This window comes from Xiphophorus maculatus, chromosome 3 (genome assembly GCF_002775205.1).
Source record: "Xiphophorus maculatus strain JP 163 A chromosome 3, X_maculatus-5.0-male, whole genome shotgun sequence".
Lineage (NCBI taxonomy): Eukaryota > Metazoa > Chordata > Actinopteri > Cyprinodontiformes > Poeciliidae > Xiphophorus > Xiphophorus maculatus.
This window is the reverse complement of record NC_036445.1, coordinates 20,751,973-20,770,753: the sequence shown is the minus strand read 5'-3', so window position 1 is coordinate 20,770,753 and position 18,781 is coordinate 20,751,973. Positions and strand designations below refer to the sequence as shown.

Sequence of the window (18,781 nt, the reverse complement as noted above, 5' to 3'; positions counted from 1 at the left end):
AGGAGGTGTGGTTTTTAGTTGAGAGAGCATATGTCAAGCAAGCAGACGGCTGAGGAGTGCACAGTTCATCTCTTCAGACGTCCTTGTTTTTACGTGTAAAAGTTTTAAGTTTGCGTTTCTTTGGAAAGATGGAGAGTTCTTTTGACAACCTTGATGCAGCAGGTTTCTTGGAAATCTGGCAACACTTTGATGCAGATGGTGAGGACATTTCATGTCATCTTGCTATTCTTTAATATGAACCGGTTTCAGATTTGATAATTTTGTTGGGCTTGCATTATTGGACCTCAGATGGTTTATTTGTGTCATGGATATAGAGGGAACTGTGATGTTACAAATAAGTATGCACTGAACAAGTAAGAGAATAAGTAGTTTTTTTATGGGTTATTATTGGAAAATCTTTTATGAATCTACTTTTTATACACACAAAAAAATAACCTGCTACATATTCCAACTGTTTGATTTTTACTCTTGTTTTTGTAGATAATGGCTACATTGAGGGTAAAGAGCTGGATGAGTTTTTCCGGCACATGATGAAAAGATTGGGGCCACAGGTGAGTGAATATTTTATCTGCAGAAATGTGCCACTAATTTATAAATAGACTTTCACAGGTAGTTAGCAACAATTTGTGGCATCATCTGCATGTGTTTCTAATTGTACAACCTGAAAGCAACAGCAGTGTGGTGCAGTTAATTGTATTCGAAGTTGTCATTTCGTCCTTTTCCCTATTTGAAAGGTTAATAGGTTCACATCTTTATGGAGCACTCTGCTGTCTGGGTAGCCAAAGATGTTTGCAGCCGTCTGAATAGGCAAGGTCTCTGTAGTGATGCTGGACAGTACATTTAAAAACATCTGGAAACTATCAGAGAACAATCTAAGTCGATACAGTTCCAAACAGAGATGGAGAAAAAGAGCCTGTTGGCCATGTTCACTAATGGCACATCATGTTTGCAGAGCAAAGTTAAATGTGGTTAAGCTGAGTAATGGCCAAGCCCTTTTCCTGCCCAGTTTTAATGGAAACTCCAATAAGCATACATCCACTGCCTGTTGTTCTTCAGCGTTCTGAGCAGACTCCCTTGGATACTAATTGGGTTGCACTAAAACAAACAGATTACCACACTTATATTACTCTCTCTTTTCTGATGTTTGCTGTCTGCCACTAATGCCCTCAGGAGGGATGATGTTCAATGGATTTCTGTCAAGCTACAAAGACACTGCACAGCCATCCCATCTGCTCTGTCTGCTGTTTACTGTTGTGTATCATTTTGTTGCCAATTTTTATTGTGGTTTGTCGGCTATTTTTTTTTTTTTTACTCCAATATAATTAGTTTCTGTTCATTGTACTGTACTGCTGTATAAATAATTTTGACATTTGATCTGCTGTGGAGTTAACATTTTGTCAGGTTAAATTACACACACACATTTTTGTATAATCAAAAGGATACATGAACAGAAAAAGGGAACAGCTGTGACACCTCTGACGAAGACAGAAACATGTCAGGTATGAAGAGACATAAAATAACTCGGCAACTGTATAACATATAAACACATCAATTTCAGAGATTTAGGATTTGAAAAAAGAAAGAAAATGTCTCTTAATTGCAAAGTTCTGATTTGACAAGTCTATGTGTTTTGAAATTTGAAATGGAGTCAATTTGGATGCAAAAACAGAAAAAAAACAGTAAAATACTGTATTGGGTTACAGTTTTTATCAATTTAACCTGAACACATCAATGACTGTGAATTATTTATATTCTCTTTTGAACCAAGGTTAAAATATAAGGTAATTTATCAAACAACTGTTGCCGTGGCATGACAGGAAATTTGTATCAGGGAATCTAAATGATGTTAAAATCATTCAGTTTAAACAAAATGTGTTCATAATGTTGCAGGTGGTTTGGGGAAGCAGTAAACCACATGATGTTTAACTTTTTTTGTCATATAATTTTACATATGTAGTTGTATTTATCTGAGACTTGTCAGATGTTATGCTTGCCTTTGTTTTCAGTGTCATTCTCTGAGTGACCGTTATAGTGTGTCTCTTGATCTTGATTCGTGATAACTCTGTGGCACCTTATGGTCTGCAGACTGTGTCCTCTGCTCTGCACAAAGTGATCATTCAGGTTTAAGCACCATGGATCAACATGTTTCCATAGTTACAGGAAGGTGACTGGAAATTAGAGTGTACAATTTGGAAAGTTGGTTGCTGAGTAGAATAATTTCAGCACCTGAAAGTATAATTACCTTCAGATGTGACTGGAACCTAAATTGAGATTAGTTTTATAGAATATTTGGAAAAACTCAGACAAACATATAAAAAAACAAAACAAATGGATCTCAGTCTCAAACTGTTTTTTCATATGCCCAATCCGTTTTACACATACTTTTACTCTATCCCCATTTTCTAAGTGTTAGTAGTTTGTTGCTATTTATTTTTGTCTGAAACTGTATAGACAGAGAGTGCTGACCCCTGCAGGTCTGGAGATGTCAGGACACTACTGCTGCTTGATTAGTGGGATGTATTACACCTGAGACCAGAGAGTCACATGGGAACTGAAGTGCTGCTGTCAGTCTTACCTCTTTATCTGCAGCCCTTCACAAAAGAATAGGTCTTTTGTTTGCAGATAACCTTCACAGTGACATCCTTTAAAAATGCTACTGACTGATTTCTACATCTCTTGAAGCAAGCAGTCAATTTGGGACAGTTGATTTGCGGAGAGCCAAATAGTCAATGAAGGATTTCTGCTTTATTGGATATGTCAAACAACTTCTGTTGTTGGATGACATGGTTAGGGTCAAGTGCCATAGACCCTGTTAGTTTGTTTGAGTTCAAAAAGCAGATCTTGAAGGAGGAAAAAGTCTTAGATTAAAGGTGTATCCATGGAAACGATACCAAAAACAAATGTGACTAAGCTGGAGATGTAAACTTGTATTTTTATGCAGTCTGGTTCTTTATATCTTTATATTATATTCTTTACATTTAAAAATGTTTGTTGTATTTCCTTCAAAATCAGACTTTATTTACCCTGAGTTTGGTTTGGAGTGAAGCAAAACTAAAAATCATTGATTCATTTTGATTTGCTGTTTTTTTTTTTCCACAGGAGAAAGCCACTGAGGAGAGAGTTCAGAGACTGAAGCAGAGGTTCATGTCCGCCTATGATGTGACTGCTGATGGTAAACTACAGATTCAAGAGGTACAATTGCTCATGCCTCATTTATATTAGCCAGAAACCAATTTAAAGATATTTCTGACAGAATGCTGCTTCATTTAAACAAAAATGAATGGTAGCATGGAGGGTTTGGGCACAGGTTTATTGATTTAAGTAGCAGATCTGAAATAGGACAGATTATAATTAGATGATAAAAGACGAATGCTGGCCTGAAATTACATTGTCCAAGACGTTGTATATTTCTGACCTTACCTTTTCAAATAATCAAAAGTTTAATAACTGTTTTGCAATGATTTTCTCAGCTCTGTAAGAATTACAGCTGAATCGTATCTTATTCCAAGTATGTTATGAAAGCTGTTCAGTGTGGCATCTAAGGCTTCAGGCCTGACAATAAATAGGTTGTCTCAACAAAGCCACGTAAGCAGAAACTCTTTGGGACTGGTTGTGATTTGGATGGACTGGAATACAGCATTATATATGCATTATGCATACATTTTAAAGCTGTTTTTAGTTACTCTAAAATGTAATTACTATTAACCTTTGGCCCTCTTTTTGTAACTTCAGCTTCCTCTCCACACTTCTATGTTGTTGTCAAACATGACACATTTAAAAGCTGCTTGCTTTGAGCTTACGTCCTCTTTATTCTACAGCAGTATCATCTGTCTTCAGCTCCATTCCTTTTTAATTGACCACCTTACTGTTGAAACCATTTAAAATTAACACCAACATTGTGTAACATATGAAAGAACTGCCGTCCAAACCATCTCGTGTTCTCAAAAGCTCCAAAGTGAAAAGAACTCAATTGTTCCTCACTCGGTTTTTTGTGTTACATAAAATACACATTTAATAATTGAATGCTGCTTATTTCAGTTCTCTCTAGTAATTTCTGATATGCTGGAACTGATTCTTACTGGTTTAAGTCACCTTTATTATTTTCACATTGATCCCAGGCTGCAGCCTAGTTAATCAGGATATCTCATAGTGTAAGATATCATGCTCCTCTCCAACGTAATTAAGTGTATTATTTATTTCAGAGGACAGAAACTATTCATTGGGATCACTCCTTTGATGAATTACACCCACAGAACCAAAGGCCTTGGCTTGCTCTAATACTGAAAGAAGAAATCAATATGCATTTTCTATTAGTGGCTTGTTACATGCAGTGATTTATTGTAGTTGAAGCAGGAACGGTGAGCCCAACATGGTACACCCCTGCCTATCTGACTTTTATCTTTATTAAAAAAACGATTCTGAATCCATAACTCACAGCTCCTGCCAAGAATCAGTTCCAACAAGTGCTGTTGTAGCAGTTTCAGGTGTTTAACAGGTTACAAGCTCTATATTTCAAATCTACCTGCACTGATCTTTCTTAGAGGAGCTTGATATGATTGTAAGTTTAAATTAATTTACATTAGAAGTTTTATGTACATGTATTCATTGGTTACATTTATTTCATTTTAACTTATAATGCCAAAGCTCTAATTTTTTAAGCATATTTTTCAGACCCCTACATCTTTACCAAAGGTAGTTTCTGCAAAGACCAGCTGTAATGTGAGGGCATTTAAAAAGGCAATGTAAAATGTAAAAAAAAATAAAGACAAATTAATAATCATACAAAAACTAAACTAAAATATTTTTTCTTTTTAGAAAACTTTGAAAGTATGGGTATTAATTGGGATACTTTAAGTGTTTTGTCATTTGGTTTTCATGGCATGTTAAATTTTTTCAATGCAAATCAAAATACAAAACATACTAAGAATATTGTCATAAGACCTATTGCATCAGTTATAGCAAAAGTTGAGAAATCCTGCTGTTGTAAAAAACGAAGAAAGAAAAATCGTCTGATAAACCCGCCAGTAAAATGCCCCAGATTTTATGTTGGATTTAAAGGTTAATGGGTTAATAATTAGGTTTCTCCTCAGCCAACTGGTTAGGGATGATGTGTTCTGGAGCTGAAGCTGTAATGCCACAAGAACTTTGACAAGATGTCCTATAAATGCTAAAAATGTATATCATTTGCAATGTTATTATGGTTTAACAAGCTTATTAAGCGTGGGTGCAGGAGACTCCCTCTTCATTCCCTCAGCAATGAAGCCAATATCTTTCTGCTTTCTGCAAATAAACTAGTTGTTATTTATATCTTTGTATCACCATGTTTTTCTTAGTAATTATTTATGGGTGAATTTAAAATGTGTGCATGTAAATGCTCAAATTTCAAGTAGGATTTAGTTTAGCAGGATATGTAGTAAATATTTTATATTTCACCTTCAATTCATTGTGGTTCTGATCCCTGTTTGGGTCAAATGGGTCTAATGAAACAAATCACAACAAAGTGAAATCACTCTTTGCGAAAGCACAATTGATTTGTTTGAAACAAAATCTCGCATGCAAGAAATTTTTTTACCCATGGTGGTTGATTTTATATGAGAGTGAGGCACAAAATGACTGGCACCCTTTGGAAAAATCCTGGGCCGTGACTATGAAATCGCAAACAAAACTGAACCTAACAGAACAAAATGAACTTTAAAGCTAAATCAACCTAATTTGTGTGCAGCATACAGTGTGTTTGTTTTTTCATTTTAATAACCGCACATTACAAATTCTAATATCCTCAAATAATGCTTAAAGGCAACTGAAACTTTTACTAATGCTTTCTGGAGAACAAGAAAAGCTACTGGTGTAAACAGGATGTTTAGACCTGAACAACCATTGGTAAGCAACAAACATTCTGTCTTACACAATGTCCTGTTGTTACAGCATTTTCTAACAGACCGTCTTGTGCTGTATGCATCTTTAAATGAAATTGTTTCCACAAGTGAACTCCACTGTTGTCACTTTTCTACTTGATATTCTGTGTGTACAAAGGATTTAGCAGCCTTGAAAGCTTGTTTAATAAGATGTCTTTGCAGATGCATAGAAGTCAAAGAGGAAGTCCACATTTTTATCTGCAAGCCACAAGATCCTGTCAAAGTTGCACAAAGTGCTGGCATGCTTTCAGTGTCTGTTCACTTATATCAGAAGAAAGAGAAATGAACTACATTCAACCTCTACTGCCCCATAAGTGAAATGTGAAAACTAGCATATCGAGTATAGAAAAGTTTAACGATGACCACTCTTGTCAAACTTAGTAAATGTGACTACTCATGTTGAGCGGTTTTCAACTCACAGTGATGTAAAGCTGCCATGTGAAGGCATTTTTACCAGCAAAGCTCTTGGAAACCACTTTCTGGTTTTATTTTAGAGCTGTGCTGACATGGTCATCATTTACAAAAACATGAATTGGAGAATAATCAGATTATTAACTTTTTTGATGAACACCTTTTCTGCCTTTAGCTGTCATCTGTTTAGAAAATGATCTTAAATAGTTAATCCATCTACTCCATATGAAGTGTGTAGAAAAGGCCTTGTAGGACGTCTCTGCAAAAAACAGCACTGTTATGGCTTCATCTTTGTTTGCTTGTGGGGTGCATCATTTATTTCCGTTCTCATTGGAGAGTTTAGTCTATTAATGTAAAACTGGCTCAACATTAACTGGAGCGGATCCAGGTCAGCTGGTGCAGAGGTCATTCCACGGTGGGTTTGTAAATCTTCCGTTATGGTGTCCGGCTAAGGAAATCGAGTTGCAGTTTATCTTTTGTAAAGATATGTTTAGCTTTTCCCCCTTCTCAATTACCAGAAGTCTTTGATCCTCGAATATTGTCTATCGTTGTGCTTTAAGGTTTGAAACAGGTAGCAGACATCTTGCACATCAAAAGTTGAATGGCTTCCTTTAAGCTTACGAAGATACAATCACTTGATGCCACTGATGCATGAAACTCGGCTCGGCTCCAGCCTACTTAGATTATCTTATACAACAATCTATTCCTGCCCATTCTTTACGTGCCAACATTTTTCTTTTGCATGTGCACATTTTTCTGTTCATGTGTTTGAACAGAAAAACGGAATAAAGCACTCAGTATATAAAGTATGCATCGTTTCACTGAGATCTCTGCTTGCTGTCTTGTTTTCTAGCTGGCCAACATGATTTTGCCAGAAGAAGAAAACTTCTTGTTAGTTTTCAGAAGAGAAGCTCCACTGGACAACAGCGTTGATTTCATGAAGGTGAAGATGCACACATTTACATAAACATGAAAAAGATGTTGCTCAATGATGAGGTAGATTACTTTGATAGGTTTCTTGGTCTGGTAACCACATGCTGTTGCATTTGGATGTCAATCTAGCCTTTAGAAACACATTTACTTGAGACATCCATGAAGTTATCTTGCCTAGATCAATGTGAAGTCTCTGTAAAATGACTATTCGGTCATGCCTATGATAAATGGTGCTGTTGACCAGAAAAGACAGTACGAGTGCATCACTCCACCTTTGCCTTAAAAGTTATTTCACTTGCTTTATAATATCATCGTGGTCCAGACAGCATACAAAGTTCAACATTTCATCTGTTAATGAAAGTATTGCCACGTAAACCAGCTATTCTTAAAGTGGATACTTGGATTGGACTGAATGGCACGTACATATTGGTCAATGTCTTGAAGAAATTTCTAGATGATTAGAAATTTGCTTTGTAAAAGGTTGAATTCTGAAAAGGGTAAGAATGCATAAAACTGAATTTTTGAATAAATAATCAGTACAGTCTAGCAGGTTTTGACAGTTCATTGACTGCAGACTTGTCATTTTTCAGACTAATGCTAGAATAATTTCTTATGGCTATAAATAACATTTTCTGATTTGTGTTGCTGTGTCCGCTGCAGATATGGAGGAAGTATGACATCGACTGCAGCGGCTACATATCAGCCCAGGAGCTGAAGGTCAGACTAATCAAAGACGAACGTTTTTTTTTGGGGGGGGGATCTTAGATATAATGCAGCTTAATTCAACATTTTCTTAGTAGAACATAAATAGTTGAAAATACAGTACTTACAGCATTTTTGGAAAGGATATTCCCAAAATGGGTAAAGTGGCACAGTTAAAATTATTTCATGTGTGTATAAATGTTTTGTAGGCACATGCTTTAATAGCTGTTGTTGTAAAATAACTTCCGTTTTAGTAGTAATGAATTCCAGGAAGCAATTAGCCGAGGCTAATTGTAGTAATGCTAAAATGTACATTAAATATTTAAGTTGTACACATTTTTAATGTATTGATTATGGAAGGTAAAAAAATATGTTTGTTAATGTCGAATAGAAAATACAGCAACGATCTGAGAGTAACTGTAGCTGTTGCCCCTGCAGGGAATCGAGCTCAATGGATGAAAATGTTATTTTCTTTCTGGTTTTTCTTCTCCCAGGCCTTTTTGAAAGATTTATTTCAGCAGCACGACAAAGAAGTGTCCCCTGATAAACTGGAAGAATACACCGACGCAATGGTATGAAAACTCTGCCGCAGCCTCAACACATAGTCACACTTTATTAAAACTTGACTGATTGTCCAATTCAAAAAGCTATTGAACATTTTTTTTATTCAAAGGAATTATTAATTTTAACACTGTATACCTTTAGGACTTACCAGGCAGTATTTGCTTTGTTTGTTTAGTTAGTGCAATTATTGTTCATCTTTTTGATTGAGCAGATTTCCAGAGATGAGAACAGCTCTCATTTTGCAGAAATATTATTCTACAAACTCAAATGTACATCCTCCTGTAAGAGTTGAATCTTCCTATTATGGATTACCTTGTATTATAATCAAGAGGGAGATTAAAAACATCAAACTTTTTTTCTCTTCACAATTACTGTTGGTATAATCAATTTTATAAATTTTTGGGGAGAGCCAACATTTGAAGTTAGTTTTCTGATTTTATACATTCACATTTTGTAAAAGTCTAGAAAACTGAGCAGAGGTGGATTTTCTGTGATTTTGAAAACTAATGAATCCTTTCTTTTCAGATGAAAGTATTTGACAAAAACAAGGACGGCCGTTTGGATCTGAATGATTTAGCCAGGTACATTTCTGCAAAGATTTTGTACCAGAAGCTGACTACTTAAAGCTTTATAAAACATTTCAATGTCTGTTTGTTTTCCTTTTATGATTAATTAAATTAATACTTGGGCTTATGCTGAAGGATCTTGGCTTTGGAAGAGAACTTTCTGCTTCAGTTCCAGATGGATGTAAGTATCTTAGTCTTTTTGAAGAGGCAGTATTATGTATTGTCTGTGCACAAACTGCCATTTTATAGCACAGTCAAAAATGGCATTGACTGTGCAGTGCCATTGCTGAAAAAAACATTTTTTCATTTATTGTAAAAATGCTTTTTATATCAAACTTAAGTTAAAAGATATTTGACTTCACAATTTAACACCTTGGAATTGAGCCTCTGTTTCTTTAAGAAACTCTGCCACATAACAACAATATTCCTCTACCAAGGAAAACTATCAGGAATGCCACCAAAATGTTTTTGATCAGCGTTTCAGTGAGAAGCAGCTTGTCTGATGAACTCGGCAGATTCCACCAGATGTTTGCTAATTGCTGTTGGCTAGTCTGAAGGAGCAATGTGGAGTAATCACAGGGGAGGTGTGCTCTGAGAGGCAGAAGCTCGGCTCAGAGACTCTGGGATCAGCACTCTGTGGTGTAACCGAATGTTGCCTTTTCAAAGCAACGCTCGGTTTCACCACTCGTTTTCTGAACCCATTACTGCTCGGGCTTGGCCTGTTGCTCCTCTGGCTAACAGGGGAGATTAAAGGATTACTCAAACATGCATGAGAGAATCAAAGCAACACTCCAGGTATGTTTTGATGAGGGAGTGACATCTTCATTTAAAAAAAGTTTACTTTACTTAATACAGTCCCTTTTAAAAAAACCAATATAAAAATAAACCCACCTATCTAGTTTTACCGTCATATTTGTTTGATTAAAGATGTGTTCTAATTTTCTTTTAGGCTTCCAGTAAACTGGAGAGGAAGAGGGACTTTGAGAAGATCTTTGTCCACTATGATGTTGTAAGTCCATTAAGAAACTCTGTGGGAAATTATCTTCTACAAAATCATCACTTTTGTGTATTTAGGTTACACAATAAATAATGAAAGGAAAAATGTAAATGAACATCTTACAGAAGGATGTTTTGTAACATTAAGTACAGCACAGAGAAAATGAATCTACTTTGTTAATTTTGCGTAATAAAACGTAATAAGATAAAACGGCTAAAATGTGATCAAGTCACACCTTGGTTCATTATATCATGTAAAATCAGAACTCTTGAACAGGTTCACGTCTTGATTGTGAAACCAAATGCCTGAGAACCTTTTCTGCTCATTCACCATTTAATCTTTGAATGAAAAGCTTCAAGGCCACCAGTTTTGTTACTGAACCTGTTGGCTTTGACAGAGACGACGTTCAGAATAGCAGTACCAATGCAATTAATGTTAACGCAATGCAGAGTGTGAAAGACTTACATCTTCGTTTTTATGCTTGTATGACCTGATTTATCAAACTCTAGGCAAAGTGTGAATGGACAAAGTCTGATCTGAGTTTAGCTGGAGAACAAGTACTGTGTGCCTGAACCGTTGCCATAAAGAGACAGACATGTTTTCAGGTTTGAGATGTTTCAATTTGTTTAGACCAAGTCTTTTTGGAAAACTTATTTTCCTAAAAGTTTTTTAAGGTCTTTGAAAACCCGTTTCAATACAACCATAATATTTTTATTACAATGATTAATTTTTTTGTTTTTTTATAGTTCTGCATGGAAAAATTATACTGAAGTTCTCTGGGATTTTTGGAAAAGCCTAAAATTATATTTTTGCTGCCCTATTATTCTGCCACTGTCCCATCTTTCGGTTTCCTTCTATCTGATTATATTCCCTCCCTCTGGTTATCCGTCTCCAGAGTAAGACCGGAGCCTTGGAAGGTCCTGAGGTGGATGGGTTCGTCAAAGACATGATGGGGCTTGTCAGGGTAGGAGTCCTAGTTATTCATTTTCCTCTGTAAAATTTTGTAAAACCATTTTATACTATTTTATTGACATTTTCTAAGACTTTTTCTGATTTGTATGCAAGTATATCACTAAATTTTTTGATTCTGTGTCACTTCTCAACAATCTGGGGTCTGCTGTTGAACCTGAATTTCCTCTTAATTTTGAGGGTAAAATGTGATTGACCTCCTGATGAAAAGCTGAAAATAGTAAAACATTTTTCCTCCATTCTTAATCTCTCATTCACTAATCAGTGCTCTACTTCTTGCCTTCTGTCTACTTCAGCCCAACCTGACGGGTCCTGATCTTGACAAACTGCGAGCCGTTCTGTTGCGTCACTGCGACGTTAACAAGGATGGGAAGATTCAGAAAAATGAGCTGGCTTTATGTCTGGGAGTGAAACCAACACCTTAGAAAACCCTGTATCACATTCCTCGAATGAAACTGACTGTATGATGTAAGTCTGATAATAATGGAATGTTATCCACATAATCTCGCTAATTTTTCATGCATCAAATTGAACTTAATCCTTAAATAACAGAATGAACTTTATGACAAATTAGACTCTTCATACTGGGTTTCTAAGGTAGCACAAGGCTTTTGTTTGCTGGTGTGAGATGCTTGTAATTGAGGGTAACTTGATGTGCTGATCAACAAAGTGAAAGTGTCTCTTTTAAAGTGAAAATTTTCTGAATTTAAAGTTCTTTGTTGAGGCTTTTACATTTGCATGTTTCTATAAAATGTAACGGTATGTTGTGTGGTGTATAATATACAGTAATGAGCTATAAAGAAAATAAACAATGACAAGTGATGGGATATTAATGTTTGTCTGTCTTCTTTCCCTTCAGCATCTACACTGGATATTTATAAAGAAATGTAAAAAAAAAAAAAGATCTTTCAAATGCATTTGCAGCTATGGAAGTGCACAACAAAATGTAATGCAATCAAATCCATTTCAGTAACCAGAAAGAAAAGATGGCAATTTGCATTTAGATATTAATGTGGTAAATATTTTAAATGGATTTAATTGCAGGAGCAACAGAAAATGCTGCATGTAATGAAACATTTTGTTTTGAACATTTTCTCAATAACCAAAGGGGGGCCCAGCAGAAAAGGTTTTTTGAACCACTGACTTAAAATAAGTCTTTTTTTATTTATTCAAGTTATCTTTAATAAATCTGAAGGTTTTTCTCCACACTGTGGAGAAAACAACTTCACAATGGGGTTTAAATGTTTGGTGACTTTCAAGTGCAGCTGTATGAGATGCCATGTACCAAGTTAGAGAGAAAATTTCAACCTCATAGCTAGAAGTCCTTTCCGTGACTAAAATGAACCTAATGGTGCAGATCTAAAAGCTTTCTTCACCAGACTGAGATGCACTTGGAGTCAAAGCCAACATGGTGTGTGATTTTTATATGGTCTCAATTTATTCATATGTGTATTTCAATTAAACATACCACCAGCACTGCAAATAGTTTAAATGTATTTTTACTCTACAGGGCATGGCTTTAGTTTCTTGTATACTGTGTAGCAGTACAGTTATTGGGTTATGATTGTGTTTGTGTGGGAGGAGGAGCTGAGACGCATGCAGCTGCTGCAAAGCAAACACTTTGAGCTCAGTATGTGTTAACAGTTGCAGCGAGGCTGGAGTGAAAACTTGAATGAACAAATTGTCATCAAGGTTAAAGCACTGAATGGCTCAGAATCAGTGGAGCTATAGTGTTTCTTTTGTTACGCGAAACGTTAGAAATAACATTGACTAAAGCTTCACTCTTACATTTTATTATATGGGGAATTAGAGTTATGCTTAGTTTGATTCTTGTATTTTCTGATTATTTGGCTGAATTTGTTATGATCTGTGTTGCTAGTATGACTTCTGACATTTATTTTCAGTCCTTGTAATCTGAAAAGTTCACACTTTTTTTTTTTGCAAGTAGGCTTGAGAAGCGTGGCCTCAAAGTGAAACCGCCGTCAAACAATGTTACTCTCGACCATTAAGGAAACATTTCATTCGAAAGTAATGATCTATTAAAATGCATCTCATCTTCCTAAGAGCTTCACTTTAGGCCTGGCATGTGAACTGAAGACCTGAACATCAGAAGCATTAAAGCAAATGCTGTATCCTTTAGTAATGGAATAACTGTACTGCGTATATTTATTAGCGATATATGCAATATCGCTAATGAACTAATGCAAAGACATCATCTATAGATGCTATATTTAGATTTGAGGAGGTGTTCTCAATCATGAACATCTGTCAAGCTTATACTGTATGTGGGAAGAGAAGAAGAGAATACAAACCCTGTTTTTAATGCTGTGCAATGCTGCCCTCTAGCGGCAAAACTACACCCTTGTAGCCTTTGAAGGGAACGTTTCATTCATCCATCCATTAATCAAGTAAAAGTGGTGCTGGTGCCTATGTCCAGTGGTCAGCAGGTGAGAGGCGAGGTACACCCTGGACAGGTCGCCAGTCCATCACAAGGGACTGTTTCAATCAAATTAAAGTTAATATGATCATGTTCATATTATTTTTTATAATACCTGCACCTTTCCTACAGCAGGAACACCATCATAATAGCACCAAGTAGATCCAGATCAGCTGTGAGCTTCCTACCAACAACTGTTGATTGCAAATAGTTTGTATTTATAGTTTTAATTAGTTTCAGTTTTAATCTGCCTGGATCAAATGCTTTTCATCACATTATGTGTGAAGAAAATTAGCTGCCTAACAACTTGCAGAAAGATGAACAGCTTGCTAAGTGGCACCATATGCTTTTTGATTGAAAACGTTGACTGGTACCAAGTTCTTCACAGTGACACAAGACTTCTTGTCTGTCTTTGGGTCATTCTCTTTGAGTAAACAGCAAACAAGGAAAGTCCTATAAGTTGACAGAGAGAGAATAAATATTGAAATACGGGGCCAATTGTATCATCAAAGTGAACATAAAGCTATTGGCACCAATAAGTCAGGTGATGGCCATGCACCTCCATGAAGGTTTCACAGGAAAATATAAATTGTTGCACTGTTGTAACTTCTATAAAGCTATATCTGGCATGGCCACCACCAATACTTTTATTGCTATTGGTGCAGCTCAATATCCACCATGTGCAATGAGATAGAAATACAAAAGAAATGTTTTAAAAAAAGTGGTTACACTGGCATGTTGGTCCAGCGTAGAAGTGTAAGTACAACAGACTGTTCTTAACCAAATATATTTGGTTTATCAGTCAGGTTCAAGTTTGGCAACAGGACTGAAATTAAAATTGTTTTTAATAAGCAGTCATTTCACTTACAGAGCTGTCCACTGCAGTTTGCAGCAAAGGGTGTGCCACAGCTGCTCTTAGTTTACAATGTAACTGTTTTTTATTTCCTTTATCCATCCCAAAGTCTTTGCGCTGCAAAACATTTTGCTGCATATGCTTCATTTTCTGTTATATTTATTATGGTCAGCGAGCTTAGTAAAAACATCAGGATTTTTAGTTTGCACCAACAGAGAATTTGGGATAAGAACCTGCCTTTGCTCAGCCTACCTCAAGAGGCTGACAGGACACAAGGCTGTTATGCAAGACTGTCTAGAAAAAATGAAAAAAAAAAAAAAACAATAAAAAGAATTGATATTATGATGTATATTATCCTGACTCGAGCATTTTCTGAAAGGATTTCAAATAGTGATTAGCGCTAGATGAGTCCATATGCTCATTTTTAACACTGCCAAAGAAACTTCGAAATAAAAGAAATGTCAGGAATCTAAGGTTTTCAAGAACCTCCTCCTGCAGGAACGAAGCTGCCAGTTCTCGAAACATGCTACGATTTTTCCCATCCCATCTTGAGGTTTTTCCATGCAATACGTGTTAGTGGTGGAAAGCCACCCACCATAGAAGACAGTTGGCTGACTTTCTGTGATTCAGTTCATGTACAGTGGCATGGAGCAAATAAACTCTGGATGAGAGATTTGTGGGGGCCCCCCAAGCTGTTATTTCCACTGACTGACCACCGCTTGTAAAGAACAGCTAAATGACCACTGAAGACCTGACACATGAATGACTGGCAATTTATTGCAAACACTTCTTTGGACATGGAAGACATAGGAGACGGGTCAAAGCAAAAGAAAAAATCTGTTTGAACGTAAGCTGTAAAGTAAAAATTTTAAAAGGTTTGCCTCTCCCACACACATCAAACTCTCTATAACTCCAGAAAAGGGAGGGAATAACTCAACTCCAAACCTACAGCGATGTGGATGCCCACCTAAGTTGATTATAGATGATCCAAATAGAAGATACAGTGCACAGTTATTTGGTCTCTGATTAGATGAGAACAAATCAAACTTCTTGGCTTTAAAAATGCTATGTTTTAAAGTAACATTCCCCCCTAAGCGTATTGTCGCTGTTCACCATCCAGCATGATAATGAGCCTAAACACACATCCATTTACTTTTGACTCTGTGTCTCTGTGGAGTAGCTCTACAAAACACTGAACCAAGAAGGCCTAAATACATGTATGCCACACATTTCAGATTTTAATTTGAAGGGGGGAAAAAATACATGAACTTTACATTTCCTTCCTGCTTTTTAATATCCTAATGTGTTGATTTATCAAATATTTTATGGCCCTAGTGTAACAAACAATTTTTATAATTGCTTGTGATAAAAAATACTTTTGCAAAACACAGTAAAACTCAAAAAGAAAAAATTATACAAAAAAAACCATTCTCCCATCTTGTGACTCTAAAGCATCCAGCTTTATAACAACATCATGTGACCATAATTACATCATTCTGGGATGTAGAGTGCAAATTTTGCATCCTTCTTCAGATCTCCTTCCAGTGTTTGTGTCCATACTGTATGACTTGTTGCATATGGCTTACAGCTGGCGAGGTGACAGACTCCAGTTCGAAATACAATGATGTCCTGATGGGGCTCTTCTCAAGTGTTTGCCAAACTAGCCAGCTAAGTCAAAACATGCTTTTTATAGCATGAACTAATTTAAGCTGCAGGATGAAACTCATAATAGTAGCATATAAAAAAACAAGAAAAAAAGTCATAAAACTAAACTGTAAAATATACATCCGAATGAACGGGGACAAAAGGGTGAATCTTCACAACACTGTGCCACACACAGTGCTGACCACAAACATTAGTTTGTGTGCACCATGTTGCCTGAGTATCCATGTAAACAGAGGCATCCCCTGTGTGGCCTGACCACAAGGTGACGATTTGAAGCTCCAAAGTAGAGTTCAGCTCCAACACCTTGCAGGCCTCTGATAGTAAATATTTTAAATCATGTGACCTGTTGTTGTCTAAAAGTGAATTGTCTAAATTGGAGAATCACAAAAATCTTTCCAACATCTTCTGTTGCTGCCACAACCCTGCCATAGTAGAATCAAGGATTTTGCAAACAATCATGAAAGAATCTAAGCAATACTTTAAGTTTATTTTGGATGACAGAATAACATTATAACATGATATAAAACTCAAAAAAGTTGATTTTACACAATACCCCTCTTTAAAGAAAATTAAGACACACTTTTATGACATATAAAATGATATAAAATTTTACACTGACATGTAACAAAATTGTTAGTTTCCCTTTTTTGGATCAGGTAACTTTTTGAATGTGGTGTATATGCCCCCATCCCCACTAAACATTAGTTGTCCATTTTTGTTGGCTTAAGTACGGCTGCAAAATTTGGGAGAGTGACAGCACACACATTTTTGGTCCTACCTGTGTCCTAAGTGGATTGGGAGGCATGGGATATCACACTTGCACATAGTGCACCAAAAAGTGACAATAATATCAAAAATATTATTTGTTTTTTATAATGCATCTCAATTTCAGCCTGAGCATAATGGGAATAATTTTATATTTGTAACAGAAAATGGCAGATACATGTTTGAAACTTAAGAAAAATGCTTGTCTGTAGTCAACAATTGCCTTGGTTACAGGAATATAAATAGTTACTCAAATATAAATGTAACAAAGAAGTAGAAGATCAAGTGAAATTCTAACTTCACTCTGCCATTAACATAAGCTGTGAGGAAAATGAGACAACGTAGAGAGGAATGCTGGATTCTCCAACTACATAGTTTGAATGGTTTTAATGTATGTGATACATAACCCACATTTACATGTGACCCTCTCCTGATGTATGATCTTCTGTTTGGTACAAATGGTCACTTGTTTCTCTCTTCAGCTTCTGGATATCATAGAGAACACCGACTTAGGTGGGTTACAGAAGCAAAAATCTCAACAGACTAGACAAACAAAGCCGTCTTGTGAAGTTTGACATTATTCAACCTCTGCTGAAACTGTTGAAGGAGCACTGAATCAAGATTTTGGCAAAGCTAGCAAGCATTCAGTCAGAACTATACAAAGAAAGCTTACCACTTTTTGCCTTAACTGAGAAAACCTACTGCGAATGAGCAGTAAGTCTATGCCAATTTTTTTTATGCATATGGAGGTAAACATTTTCCAAGGAAGTGAGCAATATAGATGTTTGACTCTGCCAAACTAACGTCAAGTAAATGTCTTCAATCTGGCACGAGAAGACAACAAAACAGTAATCCAGTAAAAACAAAAATGTAAAAATGCTGACCTCCTGCATTTGCTTTTAGAAACACATTTAGGGTACAAAGAATTTATAGATTTTCACATTTTGCAACAGCCTAAAATCTAAATGTATTTTATTTTCAACATATCTGATTTCTGAACTGGAGCTAGAACTATTCCACAGATCACGTCTCAGCGTTTTTACATGTTCAAACGTCCTATATTGATGTGTGGACCTGGTCGACGTGCTTCAAGTTTAATATTGCATAAGAGGTATTTATTAACGTCTGGGAAATAAATACAGATTGTGAAAGCTGTTGCTGTACCTTCAGGTTTTTCAGAATAAAACTGAAAAAATAGATGCTGAAAGAAAACCTTGAAACTCCTTCAACCAGATGTGCAGACAGTGATGTTATTCCCAGCCTCATAGTCATCCTTGACTTAAGTTTCCACTGTGAAGCTATTTAAAGAAACAGAAGCAATACTGCAGGGAAAAAGAGGTTTTCCCACTGTGACCTACCAGGTGGGGAAGGTCAAAGGTTTTAAAATAAGGAAACCAGCAGGATGCATTTAATGCACGGTAATTCAAAAAGGGGAATCTTCAACAAAGAACAAAGCCACATTGCTATTACCTTATAGATTTATTCTGTTTTGCTTTTTCTCACATGTAAATTTCAAATAAAAAAAATCACACAAAGATCAAGTGAGCAAAAACAAAAATTAAGTATGATGATTTTTGTAGGAAACTAGACAAATGTAAATGTGATGTAAAGTGTTCGACCAAACCTCCAACCCCCAAAATTAAGGGGCAAATACTTTTTCCATCACACTCTAAGGAAGTACTAAGGTAAAGTTGTGTTAATTATTGAATGATCCAGTGTAGCACCAACCAGACATGACAATGATCATGTCATGTGTAAATGAAAGCAGCTGGATGTTAGAAACATTTTGTGTTGATCTTCACGTCTTTGAAGGAATTTTACAACAAAATGTGACTTTCGACCTCACCCAAATCTGTGCAATCCCTTCACCATTCCTTCCTTTCTGTCGTCATGGTAGCAGCAGGGCCTCTCTGGTATATAAAGTCCTCCCCTCCTGAATCGTGAGCCACAGCGACAAAGAGACTTCAGCCTTCTGCATTACTACAAAGTGTTGGGGAGATTAAA

General features: G+C 36.2%; 1 protein-coding gene across 1 annotated transcript; it reads left to right on the top strand.

Moving 5' to 3' along the window:
- Positions 1-32: 32 nt before the first annotated feature.
- On the top strand, positions 33-11,884 carry LOC102229288 (secretagogin-like). Its single transcript, XM_005814052.2, has 11 exons — positions 33-198; positions 481-551; positions 3,100-3,192; positions 7,180-7,269; positions 7,920-7,976; positions 8,456-8,533; positions 9,051-9,106; positions 9,227-9,272; positions 10,041-10,100; positions 10,984-11,052; positions 11,354-11,884. The coding sequence occupies exons 1-11, from the start codon at positions 129-131 to the stop codon at positions 11,480-11,482; spliced, it is 819 nt and encodes a 272-aa protein (XP_005814109.1). The 5' UTR covers positions 33-128; the 3' UTR covers positions 11,483-11,884.
- Positions 11,885-18,781: the final 6,897 nt, after the last annotated feature.